General features: G+C 28.8%; 1 protein-coding gene and 1 long non-coding RNA gene across 2 annotated transcripts; both read left to right on the forward strand.

The window, feature by feature from the left end:
- The first annotated feature begins 9,213 nt into the window (after window positions 1-9,213).
- Window positions 9,214-11,570, forward strand: LOC123885512 (B3 domain-containing transcription factor NGA3-like). Its single transcript, XM_045934795.1, has 2 exons — window positions 9,214-9,596; window positions 9,851-11,570. Exon 2 carries the CDS (start codon window positions 9,905-9,907, stop codon window positions 11,480-11,482), a length of 1,578 nt encoding a protein of 525 aa, XP_045790751.1. The 5' UTR covers window positions 9,214-9,596; window positions 9,851-9,904; the 3' UTR covers window positions 11,483-11,570.
- Window positions 11,571-12,616: 1,046 nt separating this feature from the next.
- Window positions 12,617-15,163, forward strand: LOC123885513. The gene is made up of 3 exons (XR_006801171.1): window positions 12,617-12,663; window positions 13,167-13,232; window positions 14,959-15,163. It is a non-coding gene; the product is annotated as an uncharacterized LOC123885513 (long non-coding RNA).
- The last annotated feature ends 2,284 nt before the right edge of the window (window positions 15,164-17,447 follow it).

The raw sequence follows: 17,447 nt of genomic DNA on the forward strand, positions 1-17,447 counted from the left end.
CAGCAAAATTTATATAACAACACAACTCTAAGCATAAGACATGCCAAGGTTGGAGTAACAATTGCAATTCAATCTACCAGAGCAAGTAGAAGGAACAACCATTAGTACAAATATCAAATTCCATTAGAATCAATAGCTACTCCTCCTACCAAACATATATAAATTGCTATTAATTGTTGAGATGTAATAATTGAAAAAATGGAGAGAATTTATTATCTGCAAATATTACTGAAATTTACACACACAACTACGAGTTTTAGATTTGAAAATTTTGAACTTAGTAATATTGGGATTTTAATCCTCTAAAGTGAGTAAAATTTAAAGTGAGAAAATCAAACGCTGTGGTTGTAACAACCCATGATTTCTCATGATGTAATATACTATTTACCTTTAATATATTAATTAACGGTTGATATTATTCATTTTACACTCTAAAGTGAACCACTTACTTTAGAGGAGCCGAATCCAGTGATATTGTCCTTCTCAATTGAGATTAGCCTTACAAACATATTACTATATGATTAATTTCTGCAAAATATAAATATTATAATAATTAATTTGTACAACAATATTACTATAATTTTTTTTTGTTACATTGATATATGTAAGAAGTTTCGATCGCCGTTAGCGGTGATTAATCTTCATCAGAAAATTTGTGGGACACATAAGGTGGGTCCTCCTATCCCCCGATTGAATTTTTTCAATAGACATCACTAATGAATCGAACCTCTGACCACTGATTTAAAGAGCTCAAAATGTGCCCTTACAATATAGATATCAATCAATTTATCGTCAGCAAAATTACTATGATTAATTAATATGCAAAATAGCTACGGTCACAATTTAACATATTATTTTGGGTATGTAGTACATTTCCTCCTTTTCCTATTTTAAATTGAAAAGAAAAATCCTATATTACATTGAATTGAATGAATTAATATTACTTTGGTAAATTTGAATTTCAATCGCTTTCTATTGCATTCATATGTCCATTTGTGTTTCAAAAACAAACAAAGATAGAAATAAAATCAGTATTTGTGTTTCTCTTTTCTTAGAATTATCACGTTCATTGAAATCATACCAATATAACTCATTATAGGAAACAAAAATGTCATTTCAGTCTAAAAAGTTTGTTTTAGATATCTTTTTTCTAGAGATGACTGGTGCGTGGGTGAATTAAAAAATAAGAGACCTAAAAAAGTAGTTAATTTAGAAAAATTTAGGTGTAGTTACTTATATGCTATTTTTACCACTTATTAATCAAAACTCAACAGTTAGACGGTTAATCCATTTACAAAAATAGAACTAATTTCAAATAGCAAAAACAATGGATTAATTGTTTAAGTACCTAAAGAATATTTTGGTAAAAAACAAAAAGGTACCTAAAGATTATTAACATTGGTTGTACTAACAAATGTCTTGCGGATATTATTTAAAACTTCACAAAAAAATATAATGTTAAATTGCATTTTTAACACTTTAACTTTTATAAAAGTATTTTTTATCACCTAATTTCAACCCATTTTATAAAAAGATGTCTCCCATCGATTTATATCAAGTCAACACACACGTGGATAGTTACTCCCTAGCCATGGCGTGTAAGTCATTGTCTATATGTGCATTGACTTTGTCGAAATTAGTGGGGACCAGCCTTTTACAAATGGTATTAAAGTTATATGGGGCAAAATTGCTACTATTAGAAAACTTAGGGAACCAAAGTGCAATTTAGCCTAAAAATTATAAGACCCTTTTAAAAAAATTGTTTATAAATATAAAACCATGTACAAATTCTAGAAGCATTTATTACTCTTTTTTGAAATATTTTCCTAACTAATACCACCAAGAATCGAGAGATCATTTGTTCACTACTTGTGAATTAATCTCTCTTGTTTCGTATAAAAAAGTTAATTGCCTTGGGCTGTAGTTTGTGTCTCCCCAAAATCGTCTCCGCCTTTTTGATATTTAGTAGGGTTTAGGTTTTTGCAGGAAAGAAAAGTAGGGTGCTTGTTAGTTTGGTATGTTGTTGTTTGGTCGATCTTGAACTCCTGGAATGACTTTCTCTTTGCAGGGGGAATAGTTTTTGTCTAGTCTTTGATTGATAGGGTGAAACTTTTATCTTTGGTTGATCGAGTGGGTGGTACAACCAATCTTGTGTTAGAGTCGTGTGGTATGGGTGTAGGGTCCTAGTGGTCTTGGGGGTCTTTTGGTCCTTCTTAAGGCTACCTTTTCTTCTTTTTACCTCTCTCTTCTTCGCTATTAGAGGTTTTTTTATCTCTATTTTTCTTAAACAGGGAAGTTTTTCTGCTTTATTTATTTTGTTTGAATTGGGATTCCTTTCTGGTTGTTTTTCCCCATCTACCGTGTAATATTTTATTTTATAATATATGTATACCTATCTTTGTCATTCCAAAAAATAAAATGGTACTTGAGCTATAAAAATGGTTACATGTAAGCTATTAATGCACTCAAAATATTGATAAATGAGTGCAACTGCTAAAGAGAATATCGTTAATACTAAATCAATACGATAGAGTGATAGTCATTTTTTTTGTCAATGTTATACGATAGAGTGATAGTCATTTTTTTTGTCAATGTTATCGGTCGTACAATAAAAAGATAAAAGTCATTTTGAGTCTCTTCCACCAAATGAATTAATCTTTTGCATTGAACTCTCTTCTTGAACTTAAGTTCTAATAAATAAAATTTAAGTTATTCCTTTGATCATTTAATTATTATAAGCTTTCATCTGTTTTATTTTTTTTATACATGTGATACTATATATCAGGGGTGGGGCCCCTCATGGACTGGGCAGGGCTATGTCCCGCCCCAACTTCCAAATTTAATCATATATATATAATTTTAGTTTAGTCGTATATTATATATATTACACGTTGCATTTTTAGAAGCATTAAGTTATGTAGTTTAGTGGTAGAGAAACTTGCCTTTTATATATAGGACTTGAATTCCACCCTCTTACATCACATTTTAGCTTTTTACCAATATTTTTAACAAAAAAAATAATTATAATATTTCGAGAATGTGAGATTTAAACATTCATTTTTCAGTAAAATTAAAATGAACAAACTATTAGAACCATTAATGATGAATGATATATTATGATGAAAAAATATATTATATTATAAATATGATCTTCGATCAATTTTTTTACAAACACGTCCCCAAAGAAAATAATCCTAGCTCCGACACCGGATATTATGAATTTGTTTAATATGACCCTTCAAAAAGGGTTCAATGGACTCATACAATTATTAGTAAAAAAATGCATTGTATAATAATAAAAATATAATATTTTATTAAAATTTTCTAAAAATTATAAAAGTGTACAATTCAACATTTTTTAGGGTCTATATTAGATTATTATATGAGCCAACAAATTAGGTTTAAACAAAATTGAAGGGCACAACCAGCACACGTACTACCATTAAACATGAAAGATGCCATGAATATGTAATCATAATCGAAATGTGACTAGTGACCATTTATCTTGCCAAGGCCTCATTTGATCCCCACTAATTTTTTTGCTTTACTATCTCATATTTGCAAATGTTGAATTTATGGTGATTGGAGCCTCTGCCCAACCAATTAAAATAGGCACATATAGATCACATTGGACCACATGTTACATACCTTTCACAAATATGGCCATCAATTAAGATAGAGAGGTAGCTAGCACCAATTTCAGTTAATATGATACAGTCTACATGTAATAAAATGCAGTGGTACTGTTAATTATAGTATATAATAAGGTCTAGTTTTTATTTATTTATTTACTATCTTATAATTCTCGACATTTTCTCAACACTAACTAGGTCAGGAAAGAACTTTGGATCATAACGGTAGCCATATTTCTCTCTACTCTGCCATGTATGATCTAGATTCTAATAGTATATTTCCTTTAGTCTTAATTATATATATATATATATATATATATATATATATATATATATATATATATATATATATATATATATATATATATTCTACATTGATTGAATATGTTATGTATCTAGTATATATTTATGAGCAATTTTAAGCTTTTGTTAACATGTTTTCATTTTATTGTGTCTTGTATATACTTGTGGAAGACACCCTTCTACATCTTGGAGATTTTCGGCCTATCTTGCTCCCGGAGAATTTGTATAAATTGATGTCGAAGGTTCTAGCAGATAGATTGACGTTGGTGATAGATAAAATCAACTCTTTCAACCAATCGGTTTTTATTAAAGGCATGCAATTCATTGATCATGTGTGGTAGTATAGTCAATGAGATTATTGGCCTTGCAATGAAGTTTAGAAAAGCCAGTTTTATCTTTTTTTTTTGTTTTTAACAAGTGTTATATTAAGTTATGACTTGCAGAGTGAGCATTATGCAAATTAAATTTGTAAATTAATTAAGAAATACATTAACCACTAAATTAGAATCTAAGTGTGGAGACATGCTAAAAGGATAACATTTGGCATGGAAAGCTTTAAAAATGTCAAAGTACAACTTTAAAAATATTTGCCAAAATGCCCTAATCAGGCAAGGTGGTCTTGATAAACACTATTTAGAATTCCCATCCGTATTTTCTAGCTTTTCTTCATAAAGATGCTTCTTATGGGAGAATTCAAAGGGGCCATCAAGATTTTTTGGGTTAGGTGAACGAATGTTGGTAAACTATATTGAAGGGTATAAAGGGGGTTTGGATTTGACGCAGTAACTGAGTCACGCAGTTACCGGTCTAAGCTATCCGATTTTAGATTAACGGTAGAGACCATTTTCAGTTAATTTTAAAAGTAATCTGAACCATTCGATCTCTGATAAATAAGATGTTAAACAACGTGTAACTGTGTGTCATTTCAACAGCAGTCAATCCGGGTTCGTATTGGACATCTTGATAACATTGTGATTATATGCTCTGTATCTGTATTAGAGACATCATTTGACTTGAATATGCTGTAGAGGAATCATATATATACTATGTTTCAATGTTGGTCCAAGGGATTAGATCGTATATCCTTGATGTATTATGAATTGAGATAATAACTTGAAGAATGTAAACCAATATAGCCTCATATTCTCATGGCTTGCTATATCACCTCAAGAGAATTTGGACTTTCATGTTTCAAAACTCTTATTGTCCAATCTTATGATTCCGACATCTACCTTCACATATCAGTTCTTCAATTGATGTTTAGGATTATCCATCATGTTCTTATATATAACTTTCTTTACCATACTACCCAAACCCCTCACCACTAGACCGAATCTAGTGGCTTAGAATTGGCTAATTGTATATAAAACTATGATAACAAAGAAAAAATAGTTAGGATGCTAAAATACAATAAAAAAGAAAAAATAGTTAGGATGCTAAAATCTATCATTAGATTTCTTCCACAATCTCAATGCAAATAAATCTACTCACTATTCATCATAGTAGATATAACATAAAATGTTGAAATATGAAAAACTAAGTTTTATTGAAATAGAAAATTATAAGAACAAACCACAAGATGAAAACTATTAGGAGATGATTTGTTACAAGTGAGTAGCGTTATATGAGCAAATTTCTTGCTCCCTAAGTAGCCTAAGTATCATCATTTGGCAAATAAGTACAAAAAAACATTAAAATTTCAAAAGGGATAACCAACGAAATTCAATAGAGTGGCTACAACCGTAGTGCTACACTACTAGTGGTCGTAGCCACTTTAAAGCATGAAAGAGACATTTTGTCAACCCACTACGGCCGTAGAATGGTGCTACGGGTGGCCGGTGTAGGCCCATTTTCTTGTATTACGATATTTAGACTTCTAGATACGGATTTTACCTCATCAAATACTCCACTTCCTCATCACTAAAAGGGCTTCCATTATCAAAAATTTATTCTTTGGCCTTAAAGGCTTCATAAAGTTCCTCAAATCCACCATTTTCTCATTATTTCTTCGATTTTAGGGCTTCCACTAGAATTATCTTTTATATAAGTCCATTATATTCTAAAGTAACTAAAAACAAAGGTAATTATACATTAATAATATACATATTACTCATCTTTCTGATCCTTTTATAAGAGATAAATAAATCTTCTTTTGAAGATTTATTGAAAAATTGATATTTGATTTATATATATTAGATATATTAATTATTCAATGAATATAGAAAGAGAATTCATATCTTATATAAAAGATGAAAGAGTATAATTGATAAGAATAATTTTATAAAGACTTAATTGAATATTTAGTGCCTTATATTTATTTTATGTTTCAAGTTTGTCCTCTATATTTTTAAAATTTAAATTTGTCCCCTTACGTTACTGATGTTGACTTAAAGTCGTCATTTTTATTAAATTTTAAGTTAATTTTGTATAAAAAGCTTCCATGTGACACCTTACTTTGTCCACGTAAGCAAATTTGTTAGCTACATTAACAATTTAAACCAAATTTGGTTAAAATGATTAACTTAAAACTTTTTAAATTTAAGAAACCAAACTAAAAGTCAAAATAAATAAGAGACCAGATATATTAAAAAAAAATTATCACATTTTTTATAAAAAAATAAAGGATCATGCTAAACTGTACCCGGAATACCGGTTAAATAATATGAAAATAATTTAGTATAAAGTAGTAGCAGTAGTAGGATAACATATAATGGGAAATGGATTTCATGTCGTTAAAGCAGGACGCTGTAATAGTTAGGGACTGTCTGATCATAATCGTGTGACTGAGATCGTTTTAAATAATTTTGTAAATGAATTGTTCTGATCCATCTGATCTGATGATGGAAGGCTGAGATGCAAAACATCGTGAAAACTGTGTGACTAACGGCAGGGAATCCAGATCCCATATAATGTATGTATGAGAAGGTATTCATTACAATAATGAGTGTTGTATTATATAGAGTAGCAGGAAGTGATCAGATAGGGGTGGCCTGCCTGCCTGCAGAGAGAGAGAGAAAGAGGTCTGCTTGCTTCTGTTCTCATTCTCTCAGCTGATCAGCTAATTGCCTTTCCTTACGGCTGGGATAGGAGGGACCAACAAGCACAACACACCACAGCACACAACAACACAATCAATGGTACCAAAAGTCAATAATAAAAATAAAAATAAAATAACAAAACTCAAAAACAACCTAAACACTGTGCACTTTCCTTTACTACATCGTTGGCATTGCATCCTCCTCTACTTCATTTTCTCTATAATACAACAAACTACTTGTCCTACATTTTGTTTCCTTTTATATATAAAGGCTAAATTGCACTTCACATCCTCTTATTTTTACCATTTTATAGAATTCATTATCTATTTTACAATTTAACAGTTTTAATTAATCCTTCCATTAAATATTTTGATTAAAAAATAATGATTCATGTATCAAATTAAGTTCATAAAGAATTTTTCTTACAATTTTATCAATGTTGACATTTTCTCATATCATTGAGAAAATAATTGCTTGTAAAAAATAGAGGATCAAATTTAAAATAAAGGATCAAATTTACAATAAGTATTGTAAATAAAATAAAATAAAATTACAAAACTATATGAGATAAGAACTAAAAGCATTGTAAAAAGACAAATATAACTAAAGTTAAGTTTTTTTTCTTTCAAGTAATTGTATATATGAAATGTGATGTCCTTAGCTCACTAGAAAAAAGTTATACTTTATGAGTGCGTTTGATCTGCTAAATAATAAGAAACTGAAAAGGAGAATTTCTGTTGTACCGTGTTTATTTTAAAAATGTTTATGGGACTTAACAAACTACTCCTCCGACCTTATTTATAAGCAAAATCAACACAAATTTTTGGTCTCAAATATAAGCAAAAATTACCAAAAGTAACTTTATTAAATGTTATCATTCCAAAAGTACCTGTAATTAATTGTTCAACTTTTTTACATGATTGTAGAGTCCAAATGCAAATTTAATATATTAGAAGGTCATTTTAGGAATCGTAATAGAAATTTCACATAAAATCAAGACAAAAAAGTAACTCCTTAATAAGTGTGCAAAAATGAATTTTGGCTTACAAAAGAGGTCGGAGGGAGTAGGGGCTAATGGACTGGATATTTTTGTCTTCCACTGAACCACAAGACAAGTTTTTGTTCTATACACACGTTGTTTAAAATACCAAAATAACATTTTGTCCATCAAACATCATATAAGACAAAACATGTTCAATACTTTAAACTTTATCATATATTGTTATGTTCAATACTTATATTTTGCAAATCAAACGTACTCTATATAAGTATAACTTCATATGATACTTCTGATCTTTAGGTATCTAATTGGTGTATTTATAATTATTCGTTACTCCATAATTGACACTATTAACTTAGATATGTGATATGAAGTCTTCAATTTTATCAATTATATGACGCTGGATGTATTGGATTCTCAACAAATCTAAAAAGTAAAGTTTCTTTTATATTAAAGACGTAAGGGAGTATCACGCTAATATTAGCTTAGAATGTGTAAATCATGCTTAGTAAAATCAATTGATTCTTATCTTTGTTATCATTCTATTGGTAAAAAGTTGAATAGAGTTCTATCATTTACTAAATATTTTTAACTCTAAGAACGAATCTTTATAGGTATATGTGTGGAATACTACATTAACAAGAAATTTGGATTGTTTTAAGTTCAGCAATTTTATACATTCATATAATTAACATATAAATAGTCATTGAATCGAGATTGAACGGTTTATATTTCATTCATGATATATCTTAGTTTTAAAAAAGTCAACATTTCCTTTAAAATTTAAATTTTATGATTTGATCGATCACAGACACAATTACATTGACGACGTGAATATGTGAAATTTTTCACAATTCAATCAATTTTAATTAATAATTGGTAAACTTTTTTTTTTTAAGTAGTTTACTGACTAAAATTTCATATTTTAAAGTAAATAAATGTGACTATTAATGTTTGAACCGATCCAATCTCTATATACATGTATAATGTACTTACCAACAAGTTATACTAACTCACGTACGATGACTAGTGAACTTTACTAAATGCTTAATGAACATCATTGACCCTTTGGACTTAAATCAAAAAGCATATACCAATATATTGTACATAAAATTATATTTAATATCTTAAATAAACATTATGAAAATGACTAGTTGCTCACATGACCCCCAAAATAAGCACATTATTTATGGGCCCCCCACGTAAATGTATAGTAACCCTTTCTATCTCTATCTACCTATCTCTCTCTCATCTAACCTTTGAGAATAAAACTGGGTTTCCTACAAACATTATTTCCCTTCTTTTTTTCATTCATACTTATAAAAAAGCTTCTTGTGTGTGTGAAGTAACTAGTTAGCAAAAAAAAAAACTCACATCTTCTTCAACACCCTTTTCTCTTTCCAACTCTAACTATATAACACACCTTGTGTTGTGTTTGTTTTTAGGTAAACTAACAATAACCACAAGTTGGAATAATCTATCATCATCCACCATGCTTTTTTTTTGTCTTTAGGGTTTGATTCCTCTCTTAGTCAAATTTGAAGGCACCGACTCTTACAAACAATTCTCTCTTCTACTAACTTAGAAGCCTCACAATTCTATCTCACAAAAAATATCTTCTTGGTAATTCTTTTCTTTTTTTTATATTTCATTTCATTATTATATATATTTATAATTATAACAAAAAATCTCATATATTTCTTTTCCTAAAAAATTATTCTTTTTTTTTTGGGTCAAATTTTATTTAATTTTAGTCTCTTGTTTTTATTGTTTATGTTTATTTTTCACTCTCCAACTTCCTACTAAAATCCATAATTCATCTACCATTTAATTTAATTATTTTTTATTCTAATTTATTGTGACATTTTTTTATATAGATTTTGTGAGATCTAGAGGTTATATAATTAGAAGAATTTGACAAGATAATTTTGATGGAGTTGATGCAAGAAGTGAAAGACTATTCACATGAAGAATTAGAGGAAGAAGAAGATGAAGAAATCAACACAAGAACAAAAGAAGAAGAAAGTAATAGTAAGCAACAATTACAACACTGCCTTTTTTCTCCTTCACCTTCTAATTTCTCTTTATCTTCATCTTCTCCTTCAACAACTCATCATCATCATCATCATAATCAAAATCAATGGCTAGGAATCAATCAATCTCCTGAGTCTCATAATTCATCATCTAGAGGATTAGGGTTCTTACACCAAGATGCAACAACCTCAAATTTCACAAATCAAACAAATTTAAAACAAATAGATTTCATGGAATTGTCACTTGGTACAAACAAAGATCCTAGTTCTTCAAATACCAACCAACAAGAACAAGAACATCAACAACAGCAACAACAACCTAGTACACATGAAAAAGAACACATGTTTGACAAAGTTGTAACACCAAGTGATGTTGGAAAACTAAACCGTTTAGTTATACCAAAACAACATGCTGAAAAATATTTTCCACTTGATTCAACCTCGAATGAAAAGGGTCTTCTTCTAAATTTTGAAGATAGAAATGGAAAATTGTGGAGATTTAGATACTCTTATTGGAACAGTAGTCAAAGCTATGTTATGACAAAAGGTTGGAGTCGTTTTGTTAAGGATAAAAAACTTGATGCCGGCGACATTGTTTCGTTTCAACGCGGTGTTGGCGAATTGTTTCGACATAGGTTGTTTATTGATTGGAAGAGAAGATCAAATCATCATAATCTTGATCCTTCTTCATCAACACTTTTTACTCCTTTCTTTCTTCCTAATCAACAACAATATTCTATTAGATGGGGGGGAGGTGCTAATAGTAGATTCTATTCTCTTCCTTATCCTTCACCCCCACAAAGTTTACAACAACATCATCATCATCAGCAACAAAATCATCATCATCATCATCATCATGACCCTATGAGTTACAATTACCAAATGTATCCATTTCATCAACATGGTGGTGGAAATGTTGGAAATGTGAATCATCAATACAATTTTCATCATCAACAACAACATGATCCAAGTTCTGTCTTTTACATGAGATCATTAGCATCATCATCATCATCATCACCATCATCAATGGTTGATCAAGGAAGCTTAACAAGACATCAACAAGGAGGAGGAGGAGGAGGAGGAGGAGTTGGAAGAGGAAATGCTTCAAACATGATTATTGATTCTGTTCCTGTTTCTCATCATCATCAACATTATCATCATCAACATCAACTTGGTGGTTTTTCTAGTAGTGGAAATATAACTACTAATACTACTACTAGTACTATTAATGGTGCTGCAAAAAGGTTAAGATTGTTTGGTGTGAACATGGAGTGTGGTTCTTCAACAAATCATGATTCAATCCCTTCTTCTTCTTCTACTTCAATAGTACCATCTCTTCAACATTTGAGACTACCTCATCATGAAGAAACACTTTCAACATCATCAACAAGATTTGAAGAAGATAAAAGAAGAGAAGCTTCAATGATTTTTGGTTTAGACCCTTCTTTGCAATATCATAATTACCAACAACAATGATGAAATGAAACCAAAATAATGAAGAATTTGCTACATTATCTTTTGCAAAATTTTTATTATATTTTATATATATTATTATTTATATTTATTCTTGTTTTTCTTTCTTAGCATTTGAAGTTTGTTTTTAGTGTACATTTGGTATCATGATGGATATGTCAGAATCACGGTCTTCCACCATGATTTTTTAAAAGTTATACTCTTGTAACTTCTGAAAAACTATGGTGAGTCACCGTGATTCTGGCATAACCCAACGTAATACCAAACTTTGGTTTAGTACTTTTTAGAACTGATGAATCATGAATGAGTTTAATTAGCTTGGGATTTGGGTCAAGAAGAGAAGAACAGAATGGAAAATCCATAATTTTCACTATTCCTAAAGAGGGAAATGAAATTCATGGAAATGAATTTACATATAGACCTTAGTCAAATATGTGTATAAAAAAAATATTAGAATATTACAAAAAATTATATATATATTTTTTCATCTCAGAGTACAATTAAATGAAGTTTTTGTCTCCTTTCCATTTACAGCATTTAATGTTACACAGAAAAGATTGTTACTTTTTTCTTCTTTCCTCTAATGTTTCTGTTAGCATTGTTGGGTTGATGTGGTTCACAACACTGCTTCAATTCTGCTACCTCTCTCTGCTCCTTAAGTTAGGCATTTTAGCTTTGCAGATAGACTTCAGAAAAAAGTTGTACAGCTGTTAAAGGGTAATTTCTTTTTCAACTATCTCTTCTTCATCTATTTATTTTTATCAATCACTTTTTCTATTTCATAATTAATTGCAACTATTGCTATATATTACCATACATAATTCAGTTTTATTTACTGTTTCTATTAACATTTATGTTAATTTCCTTTGTTGATGTATTTTCTTGACTTCTCTTGTGAATGAAGCTACCAGCCACCTTCTTTGTTTGGTTTTCCACACTGTACACAAACATGTTTTAGGTATGTGAGAATTTTGCTTTTTCTTTTCCATAATTTTCTTATTAATATTTAATGCTTGAATTAATTTGCTTGTTTTCATCTATATCTTATATTTTAGACTTTTCAATATTTTTTTTTACTTATTTAGGTTAGGTCTAAATATTATTTAGTCCTTATAAATTTTAAAACCGTCATTTTTCGTCTCTGAGTTATACGTGGTTCAATCTAATCACATCACATGATTCAAGTAAGCTGATATTATGGACTAAACACAACCATTTTTAAATTTGCAACGACTGAATCTAAACAAAATTACTTTTATAGTCATTTAAAGGAATTACATCGCTAGTAATGTCTTGAATTCATAATGAGCAACATCAATATTTGTTAGATGGATGATTTAGGTGTCTAAGCATATTTTGATTTTTATTTAAAAAAAATCTAAAATATGATTATTAGATTGACATCGAGTTCAATGAAGATTTTTGTTATTTTCAAATCTAAAATTTTTAACTTACAAATCAGACCGTTTAATCTTGATCATTCGATTGTCAGAAATGTGATGACTGTATATAAATGCATGAGATTGTCCCGTGCAATTAAACTAAATTCCATCTAAAGATTCCTCATGCATGTGATAATGTGATGTTTAATACTTAATTAATCTTCATAACAGTCTTTCTTACTGTTGAAAGTTGAAAATTAACTACTTGGTTAATAACTTACAATTATTTTTTTGATTTGTCACAGTCATTGCAATAATTACAGCTGATACTTTTAGGCATTGAATCAAGGAACTTTCCTTTGGCAATCAAGGTGAATATATCAATATATTTATTTATTTTTTTTCTCTGAAACATATTTCAATAAATAAAAAATAGAAAATGTTAGTTACTATAATAAGAAAGTGAACAGTTTGATTCCTCTCCAAGACAAAATTGACATTCAATTCATGAAATGGATTCTTTGCCTTTAGGTTTGTATATGACACAAACACTGTTCATTTTTTTCTCTTTTTCTTTTTTCTTCATAAAAAAAGTACTAGTAATGAAAAAATACAATCATGTATGTGAATATTATATACTCACATTAATTGCAAAAAAATAAAAAATACACTGTTTGATAGCATAAAAAGGAGATACCAAACAGAATGTTATGTTTTGATGGTTGTGACAATGGGAAAAACAAAAGCAACATAGGAATAGGACTGTAAGATAAACAGTATTATAAGGTTATAGACAAGACATAAACATAGGAGCAGGATTTTTTGTTTGTGAGACACAGAATTGAATGTGATGGTTTTATATATATTTTTTTTAATGTTTGAAAATAAATAATAGTATATCTTAGATCCTTTGGTAAAGTCAATTTTTCTATGACTTATACCAGCTTCAAAGTCTTGGATGAATACTTATGTCTGCTGGAAAATAAATACTGAAAGAGACTAGAAATGGAACTTTTGGTTTTTTGGGAGGTGGGTTGGATTGGATGATTAAGTTTCAACTTAAATGCTTAGAATTTGTTAAAATATTACAAGGAAAGAAAAATAACAATATTCAAAATAATCTTTTTTTCTTTTCAGATTTTCATGCGCATTTGCTTCAATTTTAATTAGATCATTTTTATTATATTTACACCATTTGTTTGTATGTTCGGATTGATTATGTGATTTGACTGAATTTGGTTTATGTCTCGTCAATATTTTGTATTTCCTTTTATTTTAGTTTTATAAACTATATAGGGTGTTACAATGGTTTACCTTCGCATAAAAAAAATACATATATTATATTAATAAAATAATTTATGGATAGAAAAATATTAGTATTTATTTTAATGTAAAAAAAAACAAATAAAAATTAAAATGTTAAAAAAAAGACAATCTATACAAATGAAAACACATCGTTAGATAAAATCTCACTAAACCAGTCAAAATAGATACAAATTGAAACAACAAATCGAAAAAGACAATACATCACAACACACAATCTAAATAAATAACGACATAACAAACAAACAACCAACACCACAATCAACTATCGGTCCAAACACAAGATAGATTTCACCCCATTTAATTATATAAGGTACAAGAGTAATTTAAAAGTCTTAATTATTTTCAAGAGAAAAACATATCCAACAATCAGTTGTTTTGAGTCTTTATTAGAGTTTGAACTCGAGACTTTTAACTTTTTCAATTATTTCGATCATTAATTCAAATCGATTGAATTATTCAATTTACATATATCAAAGACTAAAAAGAAATGAAATTCACTCAAAATTAATTGTTTCTTAACAATTGCCAATAAAATTAAAGATATACTACACAAGTGATGATGAGTTTTATATTCATATGCTTATGCTTATAGTAAGAATATTTTTTCTTAACAAAATGAGGGTTGCCACTGTTTTCCCAAAAAGTACATATGAATGTCAATTTATATCTGTTATATGTTGCTATTGGTAGTACTGATTAATGTTAATTGCTTCTATCCAGTTGTCATTTGTTGATTAATTGTTGTTTGCTATCTATGGGTATTTTATGCAGAAGGTGAAAAGTAGAAGAACCATCAAGGTGTGACACTATATATTGAAGATTTGAGGTTGACATTACAGTAAGATTATAGAAATATTTAAGCAAGGTACAATTTTTTTCTGAATATATGGGCCTTTTTCTTCTAGGGGTGAGGCCCTCATATTAATTGCTATTTTCTTCTATAATGTGTCACACTTTTGTTTCTAAATATATTTTTTTTTTTTTTAAAAGTTGATGGTTTATAATTACCACCAACTTATTTACAAAGAAAATACTACAATTGTTGTTGCCAAGGATCGAACCCCTGACCAACAGCCTACACCCGCTCAGTCAGCAAGTGCCAACTGAGCTACCCCACCCACCCCATAAAACATTTTTGTTAAATTCAGAAAATTAGCAATCCCAACTTATTCATTTTTCAATTTGAGCATGTCATTTTTTGCATAAGGGTAATCTTAATCTCCTTTATATCGTTCCAATTTTATCAGATGTTCCGAAGAGACAATTAGTACCAACTGATTCATTATAAGTTTTTAAAGTTCGAATTTCAGTTAAAATATATATATTTAATTCAATAGTGCAGGGACGGACATAAGGGGGCAAGTAGGGGCTGAGTCCCCCCCCCCCCCCCTCTTGTCATATTTTTTTTTTCATATACTTGTTCTTAATACATATATGTACACATAAATTGATATTTGAGAAATGTGTTAAAAGATTAATAACAGCCGTTTGGTGCAAAACATAAACCCACAACATAATAATTGTAACGATTTATTTTAAAATATTTTGATAATATATATTATACACTACTAAAGTTCAAATTCAATTAAGTTAGTTCTGATTGTTTGCTACAAGTGAGAAATAAGGTTGAGAAACAAGAAAGAAAATGAATTTCAAACTAATTATGTGATTACTTATACCGAGAGAAGAATTGCTGAAAAATTTAATACAGATTCAGTTGTTGATCAATTTTATGATATAGAACAATGACGTGTATAATTTAGATAAACAACGTGATGTATTTTTTATTTTTTTATTGAGTATATTTAAGTAATATTATAATTATGATTTATTTAATATTTATTATTTAATTATTCTGGCCTCCCATTTTATAAATTTCTGGATCCATCCCTTATGCAGCAAAATGTATTACCTCCACAAAAAACATGTGAAAAACCAAAAAACTATATAGTACTACGTATTAATCAAGACTGAATTATATATAAGGAAATGTATACATTTGTTGGACTTAAATATAAGTAAATATGGATTAATCCTATCACATTTAATGTTATTATTCAGAAATATCTTAAAATTAATTCTTTAATATTGTGACAAAATGAGATTATACCAGTACGTAATCATTATAATAAGGGATAAATTTATAAGGGTGTGTCTCTTTTTATATGAAACCAGTAAAATTAAATGCATTTAACTATTATTCTTAATAAGTGTATGTATTATTATGTATAATTGAGTATAGACTCGACACTTTTTAATAAAGTGTGTGAACTAAATGGTTAACTAAATGGTTTGAACTCGAGTGATTTATGAGTTCAACTTAAGGTTGAATTTTTCAGGAGAAATTGAATTCAAATTCTAGTTGAAGATATGAGGATGTCAATCATTTAGCATGTTGACATGACTTTGAAATTTTAATTTAGATAATTTGGAATTTCTTTTTTGGAGGTGCATCAAATTTGTGTCTAACTTTCGAACACATGATTTGACAGAAACTCTGCAAATTTTTATAGAAGGTGTGTAATTTTTTCTGTTATGATGTCGGGATTGGATCATTTCGTTGTAAGAGTTTGAGTACATTTTGTACTCTTTAATTAAATATCTTACTATAAAAATATTTCGTTTATACATGTTTTTTTAGTTTATGTGTATTGATCAATTATTTTAGTTATAAGTTTAACTACACGTTTAGTCTCTTACGTTTATTTTAAGTTTCAATTTGGTCCCTTAGGTTTTTATTGTTTGCATTAGTTAGTCCTTTTCATCAATTTTGTCACAAGTGGCATCCGGTTTGCATATGTAGACAGACATGTGGACACTTGAGAACACTGACACGTGTATAGTTCACACGGTGTTAGTGACAAAAATAAACGGAAAGGACTAAATTGAAATCTAATGGCAACGAAAGAGACCAAATTGATACTTTCTAAACGTAAGAGACCAAATTAAAACCTTAAATAAACGTAAGAACCAAATATTTAGTTAAGTCTTATATATATATATATATATATAATAAAAGGTAACCGTACAAAAGGTACTTAACCTACATCTGAAAAAAGTACAGGTTACACCCAATCATTACAAGAAAATCTATTGTGCTAATAATCACTATCCCCACCAAAATGACATTACCTATCTAGTATTTCAACTAGCTGATAAATGTAACATGACATAATTTATAAGCTCGTGAAATAAATTATAATAAGGGTAAAATTGTATTTTAGATGAAATAATAAGGATAAAATAAATTATAAGCTCGT

The sequence above is a fragment of the Trifolium pratense genome, linkage group LG5 (genome assembly GCF_020283565.1).
Source record: "Trifolium pratense cultivar HEN17-A07 linkage group LG5, ARS_RC_1.1, whole genome shotgun sequence".
Taxonomy (NCBI): Eukaryota; Viridiplantae; Streptophyta; class Magnoliopsida; order Fabales; family Fabaceae; genus Trifolium; species Trifolium pratense.

Bases quoted from the DNA above. Each gene is read 5' to 3' on its own strand.
- LOC123885512 (XM_045934795.1), top strand. From the start codon at position 9,905: ATGGAGTTGATGCAAGAAGTGAAAGACTATTCACATGAAGAATTAGAG.